This window comes from Centroberyx gerrardi, chromosome 20 (assembly GCF_048128805.1).
Source record: "Centroberyx gerrardi isolate f3 chromosome 20, fCenGer3.hap1.cur.20231027, whole genome shotgun sequence".
Taxonomy (NCBI): domain Eukaryota; kingdom Metazoa; phylum Chordata; class Actinopteri; order Beryciformes; family Berycidae; genus Centroberyx; species Centroberyx gerrardi.
Window position 1 is genome coordinate 23,391,379 of NC_136016.1, and position 12,500 is coordinate 23,403,878.

The window sequence follows — 12,500 nt, forward strand, 5'->3', positions numbered from 1 at the left end:
TACTGCTGCTACTACCGGTTTGTTTGGGATAAGCAGAGGAACTGTTGAAGACTCTTCCACAGATGTGTTCATGTGTGTGTTGGTGTGTGTCTTCAGGTCTTGTTGTACCTTGTAGTTCATCTCGTGTTCGAATCGCTCCTCAAACTTCCTGACTTTCTTCTTCAGGGTCTGGATGTGTCGGGTGAGGAGGGGGATGGAGGGAGGACACTCTTCTTCTGCTCCCTCCGCTCTGCCGCGCCCCGAGACCTGGAGAGAGAGGGAGAGAGAGGGGGGGGGGGGGGGGGGGAGGAGAGAGAGAGAGAGAGAGAGAGGGAGGAGAGAGAGAGAGAGAGGGGGGGGAGAGAGGGAGAGAGAGAGGGGGGGAAGAGAGAGAGAGAGAAAAAGAGGGAGAGGGAGGGAGAGAGAGAGAGAGAGGGAGATGGAGTGAGAGAGAGAGAGGGAGGGAGAGGGAGGGAGGAGAGAGAGAGGGAGAGAGAGAGACAGAGAGAGAGAGAGAGGGAGGGAGGGAGAGAGAGAGAGAGAGAGAGGGAGAGAGAGAGAGGGAGAGAGAGAGAGGCAGAGACAGACAGAGAGAGAGAGAGAGGGGGGGAGAGGGGGGGTAGAGAGAGAGAGGGAGGGAGAGGGAGGGAGAGAGAGAGAGGGGGAGGGAGAGACAGACAGAGAGAGAGGGGGGGAGAGGGGGGTAGAGAGAGAGAGGGAGGGAGAGGGAGAGAGAGAGAGAGAGGGAGGGAGAGAGAGAGAGGCAGAGACAGACAGAGAGAGAGAGAGAGAGAGAGAGAGAGGGAGGGAGAGAGAGAGGGGGGGAGAGGGGGGTAGAGAGAGAGAGGGAGGGAGAGGGAGGGAGAGAGAGAGAGGGAGGGAGAGAGAGAGGCAGAGACAGACAGAGAGAGAGAGAGAGGGGGAGAGGGGGGTAGAGAGAGAGAGAGAGAGAGAGGGAGGGAGAGAGAGAGAGGGAGGGAGAGAGAGAGAGGCAGAGACAGACAGAGAGAGAGAGAGAGAGAGAGAGGGAGGGAGAGAGAGAGAGAGAGGGGGTGTGAGACAGAGGAAGAGAGAGAGAGAGAGAGAGAGAGAGAATGTGTTTAGAAATTGTCTTTAGTTGCATAGAACACACACACACACACACAACAACACACTACAAGTCAGCTTTTAAAACCAAAAAGGAAAGCATTTCATTTCTCACATTACGTCTTTGTTCTCTTTTCTCCTTTATATCGGACTTTGTGACATTTAAAACTGAATTACTAATGTGATGATATTTTGTGTGTTTTATCTTCAGAAGCTGTTTGTTGCAGACAGAGCGCCTGCTGAGGAGACTTTACAGAAATGTTTTAAAATGTCACTGTGTTCCTCCAACCACTGAGACGTCACAGATCCTCTGCAGCAGAACACAGAGCCGTTTAGGTTTCAGGTTCAGGTTTTTACGCAGACGAAGAGGCATTTTCATCTTCATTTTCTCTCCTACATCTGTCTGGTGTTGTGGTGACTCTCTGTGAACCGGACTGGGCGGTAAAGTGACCATCAAACCATTTTAGTCCATAGGCGTACACGAAACAATTAGTCCAGTGTCAACAGAAAATTCACTGATTATAATTTTGCTAATCGATTAATCGTTTTAGTCATTTATAAAGTAAAAATACCAAACATTTCTCTGGTTACAGCTTCACAAATACTAAGATTTGCTGCTTTTCTCTGTTTCATCTCATTATAAAATTTATACTTTGTTTTGGGAGTCAGACATTTTCAGAATCACTTTGGGCTCCTGGATATTTGTCATTATTTTTGACATTTTATACACTAAATGATTAATCGATTGATCGAAAACATAATAGATAATGAAAATAATCGTTAGCTGCAGCCCTACAGATGCGTATCTATATGCATCAGGTGTGTGTTTTTATGTATATGTACTTGTATGTATGTTTGTAGATGTGTGTGGGTGTGTGTTCATGTTATCATGTTCTGTATTGTTCACTAGTATTTTCACTAGTTTTAAATTTTTTGGATTCATTTTTGTTATGTATGATTTATTAATAATTAGTCATTATTATTCAGTTATTTTTGTGCCTCCAATGTTTTTCCCAACATAAACCTTAGATTATAAACCTGAACGATGTTGGTAGATTTTATTATTATTTGACAAATAAATATATAAGAAAGGGAGAAGATTACATGAGGATAAACAAATACATCGTAAATAAAGAGATTCTCTGCCTGCTTCTCTCCTTTCTTTCTCTCTCCAGACGGCAGCGATGACGTGATGAAACTGGGTCACACACACAATGTGACCCTCAGCTTCAGGCTGTAGGTCAGAAATAAATAAGGAGGGACGAGGAAGGACGGGATTATATAAGGCTGCACTAATGCAACAGACAGATAGGGGTCAGAGAGAGAGAGAGAGGCTTTTCCTTTTTCCTCTGTCTGGTTGTAAAGCAGCTCGGTGCTGTGGCGGCCCCTAGTGGCAGCAGGAGGTAACTGTTGAGAACAAGCGGGGATCGGACGCTCTGCTCTGTTGCAGACACACTTTATTTAGGCTGAGAAGACAAATCTATAAAGTTTGCCTGATGCATCTTTAAGTATGAGCTGCTTTATACAAAGTGGTGATGGATGAAGGAAGAACACACTGCCTCCGTTCACACTGCAGCTGAAAGTGAGATTTTTTTTCCTCTCACATGTGACTCACATCTCAAGTGTGAACAGCAAAAAAGCTTCACGCAGTCACGTTTTTTTTTTCAATTCCCATCTGAAGCACATGGATATGAGCTACAAAACCAGATCCAGAGGCACGAGACCTACATGTGACTTGTATTTAAACGTACTTAAATTGGAATTTGTCAGCGTTGCCATGACAATAAGTAAATCTTACATCAGCAGCTTGGCTGAGCAGAGTTAGCATGAAGGATAGTGACACGCAATGATGGACAGGAAGACAAATAGACGACTTGACGCCTTAATTCGGTCAAATCTCAACAGCACAAACTGTAACTGTGTTGGAAACGAAGGAGAAGTGAAGGTGCAGAAACAGACGTGATGTTTTGTTCATATCAGTATCAGATATGTTACATCCTGTACGATATGAACACTCATCCAAAACAAGCAGACAGGAGCAGCAATTCAGAAGTGAGCCTGAAGACCTGCAGTGTGAACCTGATCTCACACAAATACCTGAAGTGAACACAACTTGTTAACACCAAATTACGTGTTGTAAGTGGCAGGTAAAGTGTTACAACTCAGTTTTCCCAGCAGGAAGCGGGTCCCTGAAGCAGACAGCACTAGAACAGGCAGCAGAGTCTCAGTGCAGCAGCTCAGTGACAGTCAGGGTGTTGTGGTCGGCTGCTGGACGGACCGAGAGTTTCACTTCAGTGTCGGAGACCGGAGTTCAACTCCCAGCTTGTAGGAAGGAAATTTCTACTGAGAGTCACATTTTCATTTTTAGATCAAGTTTTTCTTATTTAACCGACCGAAGCCTTTCACTGACCTGAACCGAGTTGTTTTAGTGGTCTGACCGGAACCTGAACCCAGACCTTAACCGAGTTGTTTTAGTTTCCTAAACTGAACCGTTAGTCATCCTTTAGCTGAAAATGTCCAATTCATGTTTTTGTCACAGAATCTAGTTCATGGTGGAGGAACGTCTTTTTCACATAATTCATGTCCACAGAACGTAAATCTGAGTTTCAGAGTTCGTGCTCATTTCACAACTTTTTATGAGATCATGTTGGAATGTAGCCACAGACAGACAGGCAGACAGACAGACAGACAGACAGACAGGCAGACAGACAGACAGACAGACAGACAGGCAGACAGGCAGACAGACAGACAGACAGACAGGCAGACAGACAGACAGACAGACAGACAGACAGACAGACAGGCAGGCAGACAGACAGACAGACAGACAGACAGACAGGCAGGCAGACAGACAGACAGACAGGCAGACAGACAGACAGACAGACAGGCAGACAGACAGACAGACAGACAGACAGACAGGCAGACAGACAGACAGACAGACAGGCAGACAGACAGACAGACAGACAGGCAGGCAGACAGACAGACAGACAGACAGACAGACAGGCAGGCAGACAGACAGACAGACAGAGAGACAGGCAGACAGACAGACAGACAGACAGGCAGACAGACAGACAGACAGAGAGACAGGCAGACAGACAGACAGGCAGACAGACAGACAGACAGAGAGACAGGCAGACAGACAGACAGACAGACAGACAGACAGGCAGGCAGACAGACAGACAGACAGGCAGACAGACAGGCAGACAGACAGACAGACAGACAGGCAGACAGACAGACAGACAGACAGACAGACAGGCAGACAGACAGGCAGACAGACAGACAGACAGGCAGGCAGACAGACAGACAGACAGACAGACAGACAGGCAGGCAGACAGACAGACAGGCAGACAGACAGACAGACAGACAGACAGACAGGCAGACAGACAGACAGACAGACAGGCAGACAGACAGACAGACAGACAGGCAGGCAGACAGACAGACAGACAGACAGACAGACAGGCAGGCAGACAGACAGACAGACAGACAGACAGACAGACTCACAGCATGTACTGCTGGCTGCAGGGCGGGGACGGTGCGGTGTCGGGGTCGGAGTTGAACCTGAGACTGTGGCTGAGGCTGGAGCAGCGGGGGGAGGGGAGGGGGCTGTGTCCGCCCGCCAGGAGCTGGAGGAGAGCGCCGCCTCCTCCTCCTCCTCCTCCTCCTCCTCCTCCTCCCCCTCCTCCTCCTCCTCCTCCTCCTCCTCCTCCTCCTCCTCCTCGGTCCCTGTCTCCTCCCTCTCCTCCTCCTCCTCCTCCTCCTCCCTCTCCCGGGCTGCTCCTCTGGGGCGAGTAGGGCGAGTGGTGCGGGCTGGGCGGCGTTCCTCCGTCCGGCTGCTGCTGGCCCGGCTGGATCGGGGTCAGGGGCTGGTGCTTGGGCGACTGGTTTTTGGGCGACTGTGGCGGTCTGGTCAGGACCGTCAGCAGCTCTGTGGAGACAGAAAACAAAAAACACAGAGGTATGAAATTCTTCGGAAACATAAATCGCATCACTTCCTGTGCGGCAGAGGATTTTTTCCCAGGAAAGAGCTACCAGACACCGGCTGTTTAGAACAGACAGTGGGAATACAGGTTGGATCACTGTTGTGTTAGTCAGATAGCAGCAGAACAGACATTTATTTATATGAAAAAGCTGCAGATTATTACTTTAAAGTTTAGTGGTATTAGTGACTCTTAAGGCCAAGTTATACTTCTGCGTCTACACCACCGAACCACTAGATGGCAGTGTCGTGCTTTGTTAACATGGAAGATTCACCATTCAAATCAGCGTTCCCGGGACGGTCGGAGCGGCGGCCATCTTGGACTAGCTTCTGTATAAAGCGACTCGCAGCAAGTCACTGAGCTGAGAGGTTTTACAGCAAGAACCAAAGCAGCTTCTCTGTCTCCTTGCTGCCATGGATTGCTAACATGCTAATGTTGACTAGAAGAGCTAGAGAGAGAAGTACAGTCTGTGATGAAGCTAACGTTAGCCTCGTCGCTAACGTTAGCTTCCAGTTTGCTAACAGACTCATCTGCTCAGTCCAGACTTGTGCCGTCACCATAGCAACTAACACTTAAAATTCCTTAATTGCCATTTTATGCTGTACTAGCCAAATTAGCATGACAAACAGTGGAAGTGGTTCTGTGGTTTACACTCTCTGAAGCTCTTCTGGATATTTCTCGCCACGAATTCAGTGACATCTCTTTCTTGTCTTTATAATTGGGAGATAATCTGTCGTACAGAAGAACATATCGGTGATCCTCCTCAGCTCGTCTCTCTTCCATCTCCTCCATGTTGTCTTCACTGTCAGCGGACATCAACCAGATACAGGAAGGAGGAAATACCAAGCGGACCAATCACAGTTCTTGCCTCGCCCTAGTTACATTTTTGGAGAGGTGCAAATACGGCGACACTTCGACACAGAAGTATAAATTGTGCTTTAAAAGACCTGTTATAGTATACTAGTGTGCTGTATCATATGTTGGGTCTTTAGTTTAGCCTGAAAGACACAGAAACTTTGAAGTTTTAAGCTTTGTAACCCTGTTTTCCTCCATGATGCGTTAGTGACGGTCAGAAGAACCAAGGTTAAAAAACAAAGTTATAAAAGCCTGAATGAATCACAGTGACGACTGTAAAACTACTCTCTCTCTCTCTCTCTCTCTCTCTCTTTCTTCACTTCAGTCACACCATCGTCTGCTTTCTGACTCATCCACTTTAATAGGTGCAGATGCAGCAGCGACACACACACACACACACACACACACACACACACACGGTCGCAAACTAATGAGAACTACTGGGGAAAAGAACAGAACAAAACTGGACAGAACAGTCACGCACACACACTCACACACACACAACGTAATGGCATGTGAGAGAGAAGAGTGTTTGTGTGGGGAGTATATTATTAACCATAAAGGGAAAAAATTATTAAAAAAAAAAAAAAAAAGCCCAAATTTAGGGAATAATAGAGAGAGAGAGAGAGAGAGATTGATTGAAAGGCAGTAGAGTGTGTCTCACATGCCTGAGTTCATCGTGCATCTTTGAGAGAGTGGTGTGTGTGTGTGTGTGTGTGTGTGTGTGTGTGTGTGTTTCGCTTCTACACTCTGTTCTATAAATAGCAGCAGGCGTGGGGAAACAACGAGGCAGCCCCCGGTGGAGTGCCAAACACACACACACACACACACGCACACACACACACACACAGCATGGCTGTGCAAAATAAGCTCACTCCACAGAAAGACCGGTGCTGCTTCTCCTCAAACAGCATGATGGTTGTTACATTACATACATACATTATTACACTATATTTGTATACTATATATATATGTATGTAAACTAATAAGAACACTGTAGTTCCTTTACCACAAATACTCAACTCATGTTACATTCAATCCTCAAATTTTCAGTCCTCAGATTTCTCTGATGTGTGCATTTTTCCTGCATTGACAAAACCATAAAAATAGAAATTGAAGTGAGTCTGAACGGTTTGACCGCTATGGGTTTTTGAAAGTCAATACCGATATTTACAGATGTTTTTGGTTTAGAAATAGTTTGTCAATATTCTTGATCTTTAAATTTGACCATTTTCATGCCATGTCAGGGTGGAAAAGCCTCCGAAGCAGCATTTAGACCATCATGGTTAAATAAGAAAAACTGACGAGGAGATTGGCATCAGACGACTGCAGCACTGTGAAGAAGAGATTTGATCGAGGGTCACGAAATGCTAACCGGCTAACTGAGGCTAACGGTAATTTCTTGAGAAAATAAAATCACTTTTTTATAGTTCTGCAGTCGTCTGACAACAGAAAGAGAAAAGATCTGTCAGTGACAACAGCTGTATTGTGTTATAATCTATACTGAGAAATTTGGCTTCTTAACATTGCTGGTAATGGTGAGAACCGATCTATAACCTGCGGAAGTACGTCAGCCGTGAAAAAAGGTCTGTAGTTGATGCTTTGACTTCCCTGTGCTGTGGCTGCTAGCCTCAGTTTGATGACAGACACTGACTGATCGTGTAGAACATATCCTGTGTATTTGTTGTTATTTTAATGTGAAAAATGTTGCATTATTGCAGCTTTAACACGTTAAAGTTTCAGGATGTGTTGGTGGGTGTGTCTTGGAGGCAGTTCAGCAGCGGAGTATGAGTCACGCATCTCTGTTTGCGTGATACAGGAGCCGTGACAGAGGCAGGGAAACGATAGTAGAAGATAGAGGGTGAAAGCAATGGAGGGAGGTAGATAAAGACGGGTAGAAAGAAAGGTAGGAAGACAGAGAGTGTAGAGAACAGCCAGGCTGCTCTCTGCATCAGAGAGAGTGAGGGATTGGAAGAAAGACTGACAAAATGGAAAGAGTTTGAGAGAGATAATATGTAAAGAGAGGGACACCCATGCTTAAAATGTATGCATGTATGCTTATTCATGGTAAGGCGCTTCGGATAAAATTGGCAAACCTGATAAAAAAAAAAGAAAGGTTTATCACCAAGTCCTTTACAGAAAAGACATGGTACAAAAAATGGATAAAGAAGAGATAAGAAGAGATAGAAGAAGTACATATCACAGACTCCAAGAAATAAAGCTCATATGTGTGCTTCTATACATGCATGAGAAAAACATCCACCAAATAGTTGATGTTACAAGAAAAAATTGTAGTATGAGAGTGACAGAGAAAGACATAAAGATGGGATAGAGAGGATTGTTAGGACAGAGAAAGACATAGAGAGAGAGAAACAGAGAGAGAAGCGATGAAAAGAGGACAGAGAGAAATAGAGGAAGAGAAAGGTGGATGGTGATGTAAGAGATGTAAAGCAGAAGTCCCGGTACCTGGCGGGTTGTTTTCGTCTGCAGGGAAGCTGTGGCAGAGAGCCAGCGTCTTCCCCTCCTTCCCTCCAGGCTCTCCCGGGCCACAGGGGCTCCTCTGCTCCTTGCTGCCCAGGGCAGGGGGGCACTCCTCTGGGGACGGGCCCAGCGACGAGCACCCCTCCACCTCCAGCGCCTGGAGCTTCAGCAGGGAACTCTGCAGGCAGAAGCAGAACATGCCAGACGGTTGGGGGACTTGTAATCCAGAGGTTAGTCAGGTCCCAGGAGGAGGAGGATATAGTCTTGTATTCCAGAAGATAGTCTGGTCCCCAATATGTCAAACTGCAGTGGGGAATATCTGGGGCAGTAAGGCAAAGGCAGATGCAGTTCTTAATTAAAAGAAGAGCTTGTAATCCAGATATTAGCCAGCTCCCACCCTCTGAAGCGCCCCATGTGGAGGGGTAGTATAGGTTTTCTAAGTGGTAGGATGGATAGAAAGAGGTAGGATAGATCTTCTAAAGAGGAGGCTTGTAACTCAGACGATAGTCCGGCCCAAGCTGCATTGAAATCCAATGGGAAACGTTCTCGCCAACAGTCAGCCAGACCGGTCAGACCAATTATCCAAACAACAGAAGTCAATCAGCCACTGAGCCAGCAATTAGTCCAGTGCAATCCGATGACACAATCCATGAAGCCTCTCTATCTACGAGAGAGATTAGTCAGTTCTGCTCCAATACGGATCAGCAGAGAGTAGAGTCCAGATGCATGCTGTCCCCACCATTCACACCATTCTTTTCCTCTGGCTTTTTCTTTCTCTTTCCCTTCTAAGTCACTTGCACTCCAGCGATTAGCCTACTCCAGCTAACGTGGGATCAGCGGAAAGTAGAATCCCAAAGCATGGTATATTTCACAGAGATATGACTTCTCTTTTTCTATCTTTTGCAGCCAGTTACAGTCCAGCAATTAGCCAGCTCCGGTCTAACTGAGCTCAATAGGGAAAAGAGAGATGGAAGATTTAGCATCTGAATGCATGCCATCTGAATTATGTATCTGCAGCCAGCCCTCTCTCTCTTTCATCCTCTCTTTCTGCGTGTTCGTCGCAACTGATGATGCTGATGCTGCGTTGGTCTCCTCCCTCCCTCTCTCTCTCTCTCTCTTTCTCTCTCCCACTCTTTCTCTCTCTCTCTCTCTCTCTCTCTCCCTCCCCTACATGGATTATTCATCCTCTGGCTCGTGAAGAGGCGAGAGAGAATGGATGGAGGGAGGGAGGGAGGGAGTAAGAGGAGGAGGATGAGAGGAGAGGGAGAAGAGGTGATGTTTGGCGTCACACCTCGCTCGCTCGCCCCACTCTCTCTCCGTCTGCCTCCTCCTGATAGGATGAGAGGTGGATGGAGGGAAAGAGAGAGAGATGGAGGGGTATCTAAAGAGAGAGAGATTGAAAGAGAGGGGTTGGAAAGAGAGATATAGTGTGTGTGTGAGAGAGAGAAAGAGAGAGAGAGGGGTGGGGTGGAAAGAGAGAGAGAGGGAGACATATGGGAAAGATGGAGGACTCCTCTGTCTTTCTGATCGTGAGGTTTTTCCCGCATCGGTGGGGGATGGGCTCTGACTGCTTACATCACCGTGTGTGTGTGTGTGTGTGTGTGTGTGTGTGTGTGTGCGTAGTAGGGCGTGGGCTGCTGCTGCTTCAATTTCATTCATAAAAAAGGGAGGTAGTAGCAAGGGAGGACGAGGAGGGAGGGAGGGAGAGGAGAGGAGAGGAGAGGAGCAGAAACTACTTGTTATTACTCACACATCCACAGCTGGTTTAAAGGACACAGTAGGAGGTTTGACTCTCCACACGCCCGCTGCTTCGTGTTGCGGTTGCATTTTTCGGTCGTAAGCGGACTCTTCCGTCGGGTTCGGCGGGGCTGTGGCGCTCGCCCCGCCTGCGGAAACAAATTTCAGACAAAAGAATGTTTTGCAGAGGAAACAAAGTGCAGCGTCGGCTTCGATTCACGCTGTCGATTCATCAAGCGTTCATTTGAACGGAGAATACAGATGTCAGTTGTAGCCCTTTAACTGCTGTCTAGTTTCCCCCAATATTTTTTCAATGCACGCTGTTTGTAATTAGATTTTTTAACATTCATTAATTTTATTGTTGTTTTTAAAATACAAACTTTACGGTGTCGGACCAAGCTTAAAATTATCTGCCTTCCTGGCTAATTCTCAAACTTGTTCATTAATTCACTGTCGTCATTAAGTGACACTCAATCAGCACACTGCGATTCATCATGCCATCAGCCAATAGCAGATGGCAGATGGCCAATAGCCAATAGCAATTGTAATTGCATGCTTTTAACCATTAGATGGCAGCAAACCCACAACATTGGTCTGTGGTTTAGTTACTCTTGAATACTGTACGATTCACTCAGTTGGTTCAGCAGCTGAGTTGGGTCTTTGGGTTCGTAGCTCAGTTGCTGCCGGACTGAGGCAGCGCCACCTTTTGGTCAAAAGATGAGAATGATTTGTTTGTTCAGTTCGTTGAAGACTACGAACTCTGAATACATCTGTAGTGTTGTGTAACAGGGGGTTGGTTTGTCTTCTTATCCAGTTAACTAGTATGCTACTCATTTCCTGCTCAGGACCAAAGTATTTAATATTTGGTCATGAGGGAGCGTCTGCACTCGTCCGTCTCGGTGACTCATCCTCACATCCCTCCTCCCTCCATCCTTCCCTCCTTCTCTCTCTCCGTGCCTCTCGCCTCTCCTCCTCGTTCCTCTTGACGCAGGTCCACACAGATTGCAGCATCACAGAGCACGACTACTGCACAACCACACACACACACACACACACGCACACACACACACACACACACAGGTTTCTGCAGCACACTGACAATATGAACTATCTTAACCCCAACTAATAGTGGTGCATAGTGAAACTATATCTACTATAGATCCATTTTGGAAAAATTATCATTAGGCTACTTGATGTGAATTGCTGTAAGGTTAGTAAACAAATATTGTTTGTGTTAAAATATTACAGCTTTTGATCACATTACCTTTGAGTAAAAAGTGACAATTAACCATGATGAACCTCCACTACCTGAAGTTTGTTAAGTAAAATCTAGAGCATCCAGTCACTAAATGTAACATAATAATATATAATATATATATAATATATAATAATATATAATTATGTTTGACTATATTGGATTTTGTACTATCCCCTATTTTGTAAAAGAAGAAATCACATATTTGTCCTATTGGTGGCTATCTCATTTTCGACTGAAATTCTTCAAATGTGTGGCTTGTAATACGCCCCCTGGCGGCCATATTGGAGGTCCTCAGCTCTTGGGCAATAATGGCTGAGAATAGCTCATCATTTCTAAATTTCCAACTAACAACTCTCACTAGTCTGGAGTACACATGGTTAATATCTGTGCTTCGTTACTGATAGCAGATCTATTGTGTGATTAGATAATGTCAGCTTGTTAGCTAGCTAACCATAGTATCTGGTCAGCTAACATCACTGTCTTGTTGTTAACACATCTGATTAGCACACTAGCTAACGTATCTAGTAGCAGCTAGCGTTAGCATGTCACATTAACATCAGTGTGTTTGCTGGCTAGTTAGCTAGCTAACAGTTTGTTCAGGTTAACTGAGCTGACTCTTCTCAAGCTACAACTCAGAGTGTTTTGGAGTAGAGACTAGGGCTAAAGACAAGACAGTTTACTGTGTCACAGTAACCTACATTTGGTTGGTAGAGATTTAGACTTTATTTATCTAATGAACCTCCAAGAAAGTCTTGGTTGCCGGGAGATTTGTGATTCAGCTGCAAAGCCTCTATAATGCCTTTACACAAACTATTTGTCTGTGTGATCTAACTGAACAATCCACTAGCCTTTTCTTTTTTCCTTACAACAGACACTGAGACGACACACACATGTATGCACAAAAATATTCATTCATACACACACACAGCATGCAGAGGATAGCCTACACGAGGACACACATGCGTGCATAAACACAAACATAAACAGGTGCATACACACAAGCAGGTAGGTAGCACATACATTTGTCTCCTATACAGAATACAGTGTGACTCATTGTTATCACGCTCTCAGCTTGTGTGTGTGTGTGCGTGTGTGTGTGTGTGTGTGTGTGTGCATATGTGTGTCACAGT

General features: G+C 45.8%; 1 protein-coding gene across 1 annotated transcript in view; it reads right to left on the reverse strand.

Annotated features, from left to right (window-relative positions):
* The window catches only part of fam13c (family with sequence similarity 13 member C), a 15,756-nt gene extending 7,182 nt beyond the window's left edge, over nt 1-8,574 (reverse strand). The window contains 4 exon segments of the mRNA XM_078290955.1: nt 35-246; nt 4,560-4,753; nt 4,835-4,987; nt 8,361-8,574. Coding sequence (XP_078147081.1) covers nt 35-246; nt 4,560-4,753; nt 4,835-4,987; nt 8,361-8,574 — 773 coding nt within the window.
* Nucleotides 8,575-12,500: the final 3,926 nt, after the last annotated feature.